Source organism: Lolium perenne, chromosome 4, assembly GCF_019359855.2.
Source record: "Lolium perenne isolate Kyuss_39 chromosome 4, Kyuss_2.0, whole genome shotgun sequence".
NCBI classification, from domain to species: Eukaryota; Viridiplantae; Streptophyta; class Magnoliopsida; order Poales; family Poaceae; genus Lolium; species Lolium perenne.
The window spans coordinates 383,043,275-383,056,870 of NC_067247.2; the positions used below are offsets into that span (position 1 = coordinate 383,043,275).

Genomic DNA, 13,596 nt, shown 5'->3' on the forward strand with positions numbered 1-13,596 from the left:
CGCAAAAAAGCCCATGTGGGGGGGGGGGTCGGCCGTCCCCTTAATGGGCTACCCTCCGGGAGGGGCCCATTTTAAGGTGGGTTGCACCTTTTTAATTAACTGAATATATATTTAATATTTATTCACTTAATTAATACATAATACATATTATTTAATTCCTGGTGATCCGAGACACCTCTCGCACCACTCAGAACATCCTTCGGATTCTCCGGGAACCCTTTCTGGTTCTCTCTTCTCTATTCTCCGGTGTTTCCAGCACTTAAGAACATGGTACATAATATGCATATATCAATATATCTTGCACATAATAGATTCCAATCTCATATCACATTTATCATAGAATAAAGATCCACCACGTAGGAATTACATATATGACCATAATCATGTTGGGTAGCTCATATGGTACTAAGATATATGAAGAGCAAGAGAGAAATAGATCAAGCTACTACCACAAACACATAGTCCAGAGGTGGTCTAATCCCTCTTCATCATGGTGTTATCGTGGAAGACGTTGGAAAATTTGGAGATCCCTCCGGTTGCGGCTCCGGCGGAGTTTCCCCCTCAATCTTCACTGACGCAATCTCTGTTTTGGTGTTTTGGTGTTTCTGCGATGCTCTCCTCGAGGAAACCTTGGGGTCATATATAGGTTTTTTTATAGATCAAACAGAGTCCATGGGCGAAAGAATCGGGCGAAATGGACAGCCGATGGCGAAACGAAGGTGGGTGGTGCGCCACCACCTCTCGTTTGGGCCTTAGGCCCTTCCTCGTGAGGTCCAAGCGCTTCAGATGCTTCTCGTGGTGAAATATTGACGTCCCTGGAATCCTAGCTCAATTTGATTCCGTATAGGTTCCTGAAAGTGGAAAATATACAAAACATGTTTTCGTATTCTTCAAAGTTATAGCCCAAATTAAGAAAATCATTGGTAATCCGCATAATTAAATATAAAACATGCATATAGCATCATATATGTTGCAAATGTGTGGGAATATATGTCAATAAAGTATAAAATTCATGTATGCATTTTACATGCATCAACATCCCCAAGCTTAAACCTATGCTCATCCTCGAGCATAAAGGTGATAAAACTAACATGAACTTTGGAGCTTATTGTATTGCTTCTATGTTATCATGCAAAGTTTCACAAGGCTCAGTCATTAAAGAATAACAATAGGCAAAAGAACTATGAAGTGATATCTCTTACATTCTACAAAGCGTGCATAATAATTTGCATTGTAATCGAATAGATGAGAAGTATTATGAACCATACAACATGCTTGGATGATCTATAGAAATTATCTTGGAAGATTTTTTTTTCTCTTTTGATTCTTTTGACTCTTTTCACTCTTGAATAACAGAAAAAAAAAGTAGGAAATACATGTGCTAGTCCTCCAACAAAATAAAAGGATAAAAGAAGCATCAAGTGAAAATGCTGATGTGGCAGGTAATTATGGATGAGAGAGGAGATTAGAATATCATAGGTATATAGTGTATCATAGCGCACATCACGAGAAAAGTTAGTATCAAATAAATCTTGTACACAAATTTGTATTAAAATTATAAAAATCAATTAATATAGCAAAACTATGATAGTATGCATTATGGATCTAGTATCATAGAAAATTATCATATAGTACATGATAAAAAGTAATATATGATACTACCCACTATGGCAGCCTAAGTGCATCGTGCCCTTTAGCCATTATCAAGCCACGCCTAGTGCTACTCAACTTTAGATTCTCACAGACCATCGTTTTAGAGCAATTCCAATAGTATAGCCAACTGTTGGCTATAACAAGATGTCATATCATTTGTAGTTATCATATAGCTAATATGTACAATAGTTGGCTATAAGAATGTAGTACTTTACAAATATATGACCCACCTTTCACTCTCACAAGGTGCCTAGGAGCACGTGCAAGAGCTGGCTATTGCATAGTAGTCCACCTCCCTTTTCTCTCCTCTTCTCTCTCCTCCAACTCATCTAAAATATATTATTTAATATCTTATAGTCAGCTGACTGGACTCTACTGTGCTGCATTTGGTGCCATCTGCCGCTTGCGACTGTAGCGAGGAGTGGAGACAGCGATGGGCGATGGATGCGGGTGAGATCGATCTGCAGACACGGGAGCACGAAGCTGCACTACAGACGCCCGCGATCCGCATTTGAATCCGGCGGTTGCGACGCTCACCTCGTGAACCGCTGCGCCCACCGCTGACAGCTCGCGCAGTTATCTCTCCCCCGAAGCAAAAGCCCCCGCCCCGCCGGAGCGGGAGCCCTGACCCAAAACCCACGCCACCTCCCCCACCGCCGCCATGGCCCACTCGTCCCCCGGCGGCGGGCAGGGACACCCGCTGGTGGTCTCCCTCAACTGCCTCGACGACCCCTCGCTCGAGCAGGAGCTGCTATCCGGCGTGGCGGGGGTGGAGCACGTGCCCCTCTCCGCCCTCACCACGGGCCGCGTCGAGTCCGCGGCCGCCGTGCTGCTCCCATCCCTCGCCGCCCTGCCGCGCGCCGCGCAGCGCCGCCTCCGGCCCTGGCAGCTGCTGCTCTGCCTCGGCTCCGCGGACCGCGCCGCCGACGCCGCCGCCGCCGCGGCGCTCGGCCTCCGCCTCGTGCACGTCGACGCCTGCCGCGCCGACGAGGTCGCCGACACCGTCATGGCGCTCTTCCTCGGCCTGCTCCGCCGCACCCACCTGCTCTCCCGCCACGCGTCCTCCTCCTCCTCCTCCCCCGCCGCCCTCGCCGCGGGCTGCCTCGGCGCCGTCCAGCCGCTCTGCCGCGGCATGCGCCGCTGCCGCGGCCTCGTGCTCGGCATCGTTGGGCGGTCCGCCGCCGCGCGATGCCTCGCCACCCGCAGCCTCGCCTTCCGGATGAGCGTCCTATACTTCGACCCGCGCTATCTGGTAGGTACCCGATCTGCGACCTCCTGCCCTACCCTCCTCTATAGTTTGCTTTCATATCCTTGCGACCCAGTACTAGGCTTATTCTACAAACAATTCAACATATATGAAGCTGGAATGTTGAGTCAGATACATGATCCAAGTCATTTGGGGATTCAGAATTCACTCATTATCTCCAGCTTTCCTGGAGGTGGCTAGACTAACTTTGCTGAGCCACCAGGGTTCCTACCAATTCCTTCCTTCACCAGAAATAGAAGTACAATCAATAGTTAACTCATCAATCAGGGTGGTTGTTTAGGCACCAACGAGGGTGTTGTTATATGAGACGAAAGAGGGAATAGAAATGTGAAAAGAGACTCATTGATGAGCATTTCCAGTTTGGTTGCTTAACCCCTAAGCGACTGTAATCAAATAAAACACGTCCTATCATCATTGCTCATAACTGGCCACTTTCAAAGGGCATCTCACAATGGTTTGGATACATAACTCTACTGCACAAATTCTACTTGCTGTGCATCGGAGACATCACTCTACTGCTCATCTTGCAGCTTAAAAGTGTCAGGGCATAGGTAACTTCAGAACTCAAAACCAAAATAAACTCAAGTTCACATGTTAAGTTAACATATTTTACTGAACTAACAAATTAAATTGCCAGTTTCTATTCCTTATCCTATACCATCGCATTTAGTTATTTACCTGCTCACACTTGTATTCCTCACCAACTTACTCTGAAAAGGAAAGTTGGCTCCTCAGACAATTCACTTGGGCAACATTTGCTGAAACATGTGGTCATTTTCCATTGACACTACAACCAGTAAAACAATATAAGACATAGAATGTCTAATAATATTTTTTCCCCTTCAAATAAGGCTGAGCCCATGCATCCCAGAGATGGTATGGACGCATGGTACTATTTTTAATATTCTACCTCCTTTATCACACCTGCTTTAATAAAATTATGAAGTATCATTTTCACTGTAGTTATTTGCCAAATCACACTCTTGCAATTGAGTATTGACGAGCCGATTTTGCCTTTTGAAGTAATGTTACAGTACTATTTTGACTTTTCTAACTCCAGTGTCATGCTTGCTGAAGGCCGAAGGGAAAATGAGAAGGCCTTCCATTGTATTTCCTGCTGCTGCCAGAAGAATGGACACACTCAATGATTTATTAGCGGCAAGTGATCTCGTTTCACTGCATTGCACATTAACAAATGACACCATGCAGATACTTAATGAGGACTGCCTGCAACACATTAAGCCTGGTAAGTTTTTGCTTGTTTCCCTTTTTCTCCGCTTGTTGCATTAAGCCTGAACTAGCGAGTCTATTTGCCTTTTTAATTCTGCAGGGGCATTCATTGTCAATACTGGTAGTTGCCAACTTATAGATGACTGTGCACTCAAACAGCTCTTGATTGATGGTACCATAGCTGGTTGTGCATTGGATGGTGTGGAAGGTCCACAATGGATGGAAGCGTGGGTACGGAACTTTTAACTTATGCTATGAATTTTCTCCATAAATGGTCATTTAGAATGGGTTAAGTATGTCAGATCAAACCGCATCATCATGCATCTCTGAAAAAGGAATTCCTTTACTTCAGACCTGAAACATTGTTTTTATTGAACTTGACTATTTTAAACAGTATACTTTACAATCTCAGCTGTAATTGCATGCAAAATTGTATCTCAATGGCAACTTATACACTGTAACTTCTTAGTACTTGTATTAAAAAATACAATTACCTTGGTGTTTCTTTTTACAATTTTTTTTTGTTCTACTTCACTTAGAAATTGAACATTTTTGTATGATATTAAGATGGAGTATAACAGTGAATCACTGAAAATAATTAGCTGCATGATCTTTCTTGTTCAAAGACAAATTATTGATGTGAAGAGGACACCAGTTGGTGCCCTGTTCCATAGCTATTGTTGTACTATTTGGTTCTCTACAAAATGATAGCTAATCTTGTTACAGGTACGTGAGATGCCAAATGTTCTAATTCTTCCTCGAAGTGCAGACTATAGTGAAGAAGTGTGGATGGAAATAAGAGAGAAAGCAATCACGATACTACAGTCCTTTTTCTTTGATGGTGTTGTCCCATCTAGTTCAATTTCTGATGAAGATGAGGAAATTAGTGAAGCTGGAAATGAAGATGGTCAAGATAAAGAAACAAAAGACAGCCATTCTCAGGTTTTTGATGGCGAACAACAGACAGATGAAAGCCATTTAACTCTCAGCTATGAAAAGAAAAGAGCCATATCTCAGCATAAAGAACCTCAAGCTTCAGGGCAATCTCAACATAGTGGCTCACGAACTGAAGTAAGGCGCAGCCGCTCTGGAAAGAAAGGGAAAAAAAGACCTGCTCACCGGCGATCTCAACAGAAAACAGATGACTTGTCTGCTGTAGAGAGTGACCGAGATGATGACACTGCAATGAGTGGTAGGGACCAGGTGTTAAGTTCAAGCTCGCGGTTTGCTTCCCCCGAGGACTCAAAATACAAGCAGGAATTCCCTGCTGAATCTCCAATGGAAATAACTTCTGAGAAGAAACTGCCTATCGCGCTCGGTAGAAAATATCCTGATAAACTGAAAGATGGTTTCGTTGTAGCTTTGAGATCAAAGGATAATTCAGGGTTCCATGTTGCAAGACAGAGACGTGCTGGTGGTGGCGGCTGGATCCTTGATCTTGTGTCAAACGCTACAAACAGGGATCCCGCAGCTCAGTTTCTTGTCACTTTCAAAAACAATGTATGGTCTTAGTCTTGCCGCTTTTGTTTCCGTTTCTTGCTTGTTTAGTGTTGTTTACTTACACATGATGCATCTTTTGGTATTAAAACGGTTTAACCCTGTAATGTTTCAGGATACGATGGGATTGCGATCCTTTGTTGCTGGCGGTAAACTGTTGCAGGTAACGTACACAATATGTTGACTTCAAGTATATTTATCTGAAATTGACAAAGGCGGCATTCACGTGCTGTATGTCCATATATAGTTTTGGATTTGACATTTTTTCACCACTGCTTGTGTCACCTAAAGTTCTGTTTATGGGAACACTCAACTTGTATGTCTTGCATAGGTAGAGGCACACTACCATATTAAAAATTTGAAAGTACAGGACCTTGGTTGCTCTAACGTGCAAGACATGGTTACCAATGCATTTCCATGGTTTCTTAAAGTGTACCTGTTCCATTCTTGATTCTGTTGGAGCTAGTCAAAATGGTTGAGAAATAGAAATCCCCCCTTGACCTATTTCTGATAACCTCGGTTGATAACGCTTGACATGCAACTGTCTCTTAACATGCTAAACAGATTAACAGGAAGACGGAGTTTGTGTTTGCAAGCCATAGCTTTGATGTTTGGGAGGGCTGGGTGCTTGAAGGTTCCCTGATGGAAGGCTGCAGGCTTATCAACTGCAGAAATTCTTCGGTGTGCACCTTTCCGTTCTCAGTTTTCTCTCTTGCGCAAACACTCGTCTAACAGTCAGAGACATTGCTTTCTGTTGGTTGTGATTTCTGCAGGCTGTGTTGGACGTGTGTATTGAGGTCCTCGCGGCAGCTAGCGAGGAAGACGGAGTCACCCGGTGGATAGATTAGGCATAGAATCGAAGAAATGAACTGACACGGTTTGGTTTGGTTTGCTGCCAGTTTCGATTCAGGTTTGGTATGTCTAATATAGATCAGTGTAGATCTGATTCTGTTGACTGTAAGATAAGATTGTGGATGGGTGCGACGCTGCAGCTACAGGTGTGCCAACGCAGTGTGTTTCGCTCCCATGATTACTGATAATCGGGTGGTTTTACTCCTCGGAAGGTGCACGCCTATCACGTGCAGACACACGTGGTTGATCCTCTGCTCGTAATCTCCGTTGTGGCCTCTCCGGTCGGCATCACCCGAGACATTTTGGTCTGCTGCGACCGGCCGGCGACGATCTCGCTGGGGATCTCACGTGAGGCGCCGGGCGATCTCCGGCACCCCGTGGCTGGCTCACCAACCTCGCGCGACCACCAACCAACCTCTCTTCTCGGGGTCCCAAACGGCCGGAGAAGCGTAGAAAAACGAGACGCGATCTAATGCTTCGTGTGAGCTAGCGATATTTTCAAACGTGCAGCGTCCGAAGAACGGCGTCGATCGGGGCTGCCACGGCAACGCCGTGCCGCCGTGAGCCTGTCGACCGGTCGATGGCCAGGTGCTTCCTACGTCAATGTCTTGGCTGGCGCGAGCGAGAAAGGTACTACTACCTCCGTACGTGTGGTTGGTCGGAACGGGTCGCCACGCACGATTCCGCAGCACCGGCTGGCTCGCTCAAGGCAGCTGCTTTATTTTCTTCCTGTGAAGCTGGAAATGGCAAAAAAGGAAGCGGCGGCGGGAGCACGTTGCCACGGTTCCGTGCCATCGTAAAATTCCTGCTGGACGCTTTTAGGTTGGTGTGAGGTGAAAACAATACTACTGTATATACATGCTGATTCAAGTTATGTATATTTCCTTCGGCCTGTGAAATACAGTATGTTTTAACTTTGTCTAAATTTAGATGTATGTAGATGCATCTAGATACATTCTAATTTTAGAAAAAGTTAGATCATGTTTCATTACACGGAGGGGTACTATGCCAAGTTCAAATCTCGTCTCATGTTCCTTGTTCGGTACGGTACGGTACCCAATCAAGATCAACGTTTTGTGCCGCGTTACGCTTAAATGAGGCCGCCTGGTGAAGATCATCTTTCATCTCGATGGAATTAATTAAGGCCTCTATCCTTATTATGCATTGTCAAATAGTCTTACACATTCAACTCCTCAAGAGAGAACCCATCAAGGTCCATGACGGCGTTGTACACGTGTGGGCGTTTCAGTATGGCGGGTGTTACCGATGGCTCGTTGCAATATTATGCACGCCACCAAACACATTGTTACATCAAATTAACCGATTTATGTCGGTAAAATGAAGGACGGAGTTCACCTTTGACCCCCTATCAATACCGGTATCAACCGTACGGCCAATTGTTATCCTAGGGATTTGTTCGTTATTTTTCAGAAAATACCACAACTAGGCTAGCTTGTATTACAATTAGTTGCCGCTGATTTTCTTGCCAAAGTCATCCATCTATACCAAAAAAAAAAGATCATTGTTTCATAAGTTAAGATTATATTTATTATTGAGCCTATGAAACATTTTTGGGTTGAGGTAGGCATGACTCTAGCGAAAAGTGTATTTGACACATGAGCACCAGTGCTCCTGATTTTTAAAAATCATATTTTTTTGGATTTCCAAAAATATAAAATTAAATACCCACACACATATAAACATTTTGAAGGTACGGTAGAAATTTTACAGAAAAATATGTTATATTTTAAGCTATACAAAAAAGACAAATTTCTGACAAATATATACATCTGTACGTAGCCACAAATTTGTTTTTTTTCCTGTAGCACAAAATACAATGTAATTTCTACCGAAAATTTGCATAAATATTCAGAACATGTGTATGTATTCATGGAATAAATGTGATGATTTTTCAAAATGCAAAAATACAGTTTTTAAATATTTTAAAAACTGAGAGCACTGGTGCTCATGTGCACCAAATTTGCTTCCTGACTCTAGGACCTTCACCAGGCTAGGAAACAACACAATATGATACTCGCCCCGATTCATAATAGTATCGTGGCTCTAGTTTAAATTTGTGCGGATTTAAAATAAAACCATGACAATTATTGTGGATCACAGAGTGTAGTAGTAGAGTATTTGTCTTGTTCTAGGTACAGGTACTCCCTCCGTCTTGTTAAATAACTTGGTCAACTTTATCTAAATAACAAAATGTATGTACCTAGGCAAATTTGACCAAGTTATTTTTGGAAAGAGAGGTACTGTATATATTTTCATTTAACCCCCGCATAGTGTATACGTAGTTTGGACAGCAGAATTTTACAATTTCCCCTTTGCGAATCTAGATAGCCGAGCTATGCGGGTTGTTGCAGAAGCACAGAATTGCCCCGTGGTATCACTTTCAGAAAGCTCGACCATATATACGTTTACGTTGATTGTACTATAGCACAACGATTTGTTGCCGAGTCAGCAGCTGCATATAAAGGTCCTCCTGCCCTCGCCGCATCCTCTCCACTCTTCTCCCCCCCACCAAACCCACGCCACGCGCCCAAATCCTCCGTGCGCCTCGCACCAATGGCGGCCGCCTCGCTCAAGCTCTGCTCCCCCAAACCCCTCGCCGCCGCCCCAACTGCCCGCCTCCGCGCCGCCCGCCCTGCCGCCAGCGCGCGGCCCCTCGCCGGCCGCCTCCCGCCGGCCCGCGTCGCCGCCGCCGTGTCCGGCCCCTCGCGCTGCGCCTCCTTCGAGCAGGTGCTGGAGCATCTGATCGACGGGACGCACTTCTCGGAGGAGGAGGCGGAGGCCACGCTGCAGCTGCTGCTCGACGAGGACAACGAGGCGCGGATCGCCGCCTTCCTCGTGCTCCTCCGGGCCAAGGGCGAGACCTACGAGGAGGTGCCCGCGCGCGCCTGCCATTTCTCATCAACTGAAACGAAGCGAAATTTCTCTAGCCACTGATCCGACTGTTTTTTTTTTTTGTCGAATTCGTTCAGATCGTCGGGCTTGCCAAGGCGATGATGAACCACTGCGTGCGGGTCGAGGGCCTGCACGACGCCGTCGACATTGTCGGCACCGGCGGCGACGGCGCCGACACCGTCAACATCTCCACCGGCTCCACCATCCTCGCCGCCGCCGCCGGCGCCAAGGTCGCCAAGGTATTCGACATTTCACCCCCGCTGCTTTTTTTTTTTTGGGTACAGACAAGTATGTAGTACTGATATGTTTTCCCGTGCGCGTGCGTTCCTGCAGCAAGGGAGCAGGGCGAGCTCGTCGGCCTGCGGCAGCGCCGATGTGCTCGAGGAGCTCGGTGTCAACATCGAGCTGGGACCCGAGGTATGTCATATTTTGACTGCTCCATCTTGTTCTCCCATACTCCGTAGCCTTTTACGGTCCCCCGTGTTCTATCTACAGCCCCTAGCTTATGCAATCCGAATTAAATATATGTAAACTGGTCCATCAAATGTCGATTTCCTGCGACTGGGAGGTAGATCGTGACTTGTAGGGACAGAACAGCCTTTTGGTCCCAAATTTCAGTTGGTGTTTTTATTGAGCAGTAATCAAAGGCAATTTCCTGGCACCTTGACTTTTTAGTACATATGAACCGTGAGCAGAAGTAGCACAGCCATCTTACAACCACCGCGACGAGGAAACCAGGAGCCTCCTCCCCTTTATCTGAATCATTGTGCTGTGTTATGGTTTTGAGATGGACATGTAGATTCAGGCTTTTGACTTTCACCTTTGTGTGTTGGTATTCTTTTTCGGGAAGAAGAGGAACAAACTTCAGATCAGTTAAGATCACATTTCAACCTGTTTCTGGTTAAAACAAGGTTTGACCAAAAATCACCCCATCGGTATTTGTCTATGTGACATGTCACTGGGTATGCCTCGAAAGTACCTTTTGATGACATCAGTTTTTCTGTAACATAATGTTCGCACTAATGGAGTAGTTGGTGGTCACAACCTTTTCTTTACCAGTCAATAAACAATCAATTTTGTGTCATGTAAACTACATATTAATAGAGCAACTTTTTGTCACAACATTTTCTTAAGCAGTATGCACCCTATACATCTGGACAGAGTAATATTATGAAGAACAAACAACAAGCATTAGTAAACGAGAAATACCTCAGATTCCAGATCCTTTAGCTGTATTGTAGTTGCTCCATCTGAGCCTGGATTATTTTTTATATATTTTTTTTCTTTTCAGCCGTGCACAGAAAGTCTAACTTTCCTTGCACTTCGGATCCAACATATTATATTTTGCTGTTATGTGTACTTCAAGAAAACTAGGGGCTAACTTCTGTTATTCCCTTTCCTGTTGCAAGGGTATTAAACGATGTGTTAATGAGGTGGGTGTTGGATTCATGATGTCTGCAAATTACCATCCGGCAATGAAAGTTGTCAAACCTGTGAGGAGGAAGCTGAAAATAAAGACAGTTTTCAATATCCTTGGTCCTCTATTGAACCCGGCAAGGGTACCTTATGCTGTTATTGGGGTTTACCATGAGAACATAGTAAGTATCTTGTATCCATCTTGTATTTTCTTGCAGTAAGTATAAATATAAAGGGTAAAAGCAACCATAGCATGTTCTGTGTACACCATTTTTGAATCAATAACTTAATGATCGACATGATTATGTAGTCATCATTCAGCGTTGTACCAAATTTTGTACATGACGATGTATACAGTTAATTTTTAAGCTAATACATGCGGAAATACCTAATGGTGTAGGCACACCTGCTTATTCAAAAATTGAAAAAATGCTACTCCCTCCGGTTCATATTAATTGACTCTAATATGGATGTAGTTAAAAGATACGATTTTTTTAAACAAATTTTGCATATAAATATTATCTTGATACTAGTGTAAGTTTTCACGGAAAAATACGATTGTATGTGGCCTACACGAAAATGACAAAATGTCCAAGTGACACTATAATGATTGAATTTGTACTGTTCAAAGAAATACAAATTTCTATTTTCTCTTTTTTGTGTAGGCCACATATGGCCGTAATTTGCCTTGAAATTTTTCACAAATAAGTATCAACGTAATATATACATTTTTTTGCAAAGTAACGTAATATATACATGCATGCATTATTTCAATTTTTTCTGAAACTTTGAAATACTAGCATTTTTTATTTTTTGATAAATGGGTGCGCCTACACCCGTGCCCACCAAATCCGGGTCGCTAATTCATGCTGCATTTATATTATCATCATATAAATAAATAAATGAACACAACCATTAGTCATCTATTGTAGATTTGTTAACTCAGTTTGCCTTCAAATAAGCGATTCTTCCTTTTCAATGTCTAGTTATTCAAAAGGTAAAGTCCTGTTACAAGCTAGTCCTGTTACAAACTCTATATGCAATTGTGATTGCATGTAATACTCATTATTCTAATACATAGAAAATTTTGTTGATAGGTTACCAAGATGGCTAAAGCAGCTCAGAGATTTGGAATGCAGAGAGCATTGATTGTACATTCAAAGGGTTTGGATGAAATAAGCCCACTTGGTATGGTCACCTTCTTAAGCCCATGTCGCTCTATTATTGCACTCACTGTGTTGGTAGAAGTTGATGCGGTTACTCCAGAAATTGCTTGGAATCTTTTTGGTCAACTGATATATTCTGCATCTAATTGAAGATTATTTCTTAATTTCTGTAGGCCCTGGATATATCCTTGATGTCACTCCAGGAAAGATTGAAAAGATGCACTTTGATCCATGTAAGAGTTTTTCTCCGAATTTATAAAAGAAATGAAGATAATCGTTAGACATGCTTTATGCTAACTTCGAAAATATACAGTGATGATATGCTGAAAAAACTGTAGTCTTACATTATTTTCATTGTGTTACCATCCAGTGGATTTTGGCATTCCTCGCTGCACATTACCAGATCTCAAAGGAGGTGATCCTGCATTTAACGCAAAAGTTCTCCAGGATGTTCTTGCTGGCCAAAGAGGTTCAATTGCAGATGCTCTTGTAAGTTCATCCTTACTATTATGTTTTTAGTTATACTATGCCTTGCATACTTCCTGAAGATGACTGCATATTCCTCAGCCAATCTACAGAGTCTGCATTAGGTGGCCCATCTCTTATGTATATTTCTAGAAATATTTCTTGTACACCTAGGAAGTTAACAGCCCCCTGTGACGTAACATTTTCATAAATCATATATGTCATTTAGAAAACAACTCTTCGTGCGCCAAACTTGAATAAATTTCTTCTTTGCTTCATAGGTTCTGAATGCCGCAGCCTCCCTCCTTGTTAGTGGGAAAGTCAAAACTTTGCATGAAGGTGTTGCACTAGCACAAGAGACACAGCGCTCCGGAGTGGCCATCAACACACTCGAGTCGTGGATAAAGGTTTCCAATGTAAGTACCGTTTATGTTTATTAGTTTGCAAATGTACACCCACGATTGACCAGCTAAATACAGAGCATGACACCTTCCAAAATCTTGTTGACACAGAGCTGTTGATATCGAGGTTGATAGGCCATTGAAGAGTTATACAATAAGACACGGGGTGATGCCAAATAAGGATTATTTTAGTCTATCCATTTCCCCTCATCATCATCTGTATGGCTGTTCTTTTGTTTATTGTCACAAATATAGGTGCCATATAGTCTGGTTTATTCATCCAGCAGCAGTTCTGTAGTGTAGAGAAAACCCCATCAGGCTGAGATTGTAAGGTTATTACTGGAACATGCTTACATGCGTGGCTTTCTGGTCGACGTAGATGAGGCATCATTTTGATCTTGGTGTTGTCAAATTATGTTGCATTGCAAGGGTTGAAAGGCAAACTGTTCGCCGGTCGATCTAGAGCACACCTCACTGCTGATCTAGTGAATAAATCGATCATTTTCGTCATGGTGAACGGGTTACTGAACATGTCACTGCCTGACAAAAGTTATCTTTTCGAGAATGACTGCATGAAAAAGTGATAACGGGGATGCTGCTGATCAGGCTATTTAACTGTACATTGTACTGCCACGCTTCCTTGTACTTGTATACCTATTCGTTACTCTTTAGGCAGTCGTTTTCAGGATCTGGAGCCACTATCGATGCATGCAAAGCCTGCGTGCCTCTACTCTTG

At 43.4% G+C, this 13,596-nt stretch overlaps 2 protein-coding genes across 2 annotated transcripts; both read left to right on the forward strand.

Moving 5' to 3' along the window:
- The first annotated feature begins 2,107 nt into the window (after positions 1-2,107).
- Positions 2,108-6,735, forward strand: LOC127297267 (C-terminal binding protein AN). Its single transcript, XM_051327563.2, has 7 exons — positions 2,108-2,905; positions 3,998-4,166; positions 4,251-4,381; positions 4,877-5,650; positions 5,763-5,810; positions 6,212-6,328; positions 6,421-6,735. The coding sequence occupies exons 1-7, from the start codon at positions 2,315-2,317 to the stop codon at positions 6,493-6,495; spliced, it is 1,905 nt and encodes a 634-aa protein (XP_051183523.1). The 5' UTR covers positions 2,108-2,314; the 3' UTR covers positions 6,496-6,735.
- Positions 6,736-9,014: 2,279 nt separating this feature from the next.
- LOC127297269 (anthranilate phosphoribosyltransferase, chloroplastic) lies at positions 9,015-13,370 on the forward strand. Its single transcript, XM_051327564.2, has 9 exons — positions 9,015-9,391; positions 9,490-9,651; positions 9,746-9,829; positions 10,822-11,010; positions 11,926-12,016; positions 12,168-12,227; positions 12,365-12,483; positions 12,741-12,875; positions 12,972-13,370. The coding sequence occupies exons 1-9, from the start codon at positions 9,074-9,076 to the stop codon at positions 12,978-12,980; spliced, it is 1,167 nt and encodes a 388-aa protein (XP_051183524.1). The 5' UTR covers positions 9,015-9,073; the 3' UTR covers positions 12,981-13,370.
- Positions 13,371-13,596: the final 226 nt, after the last annotated feature.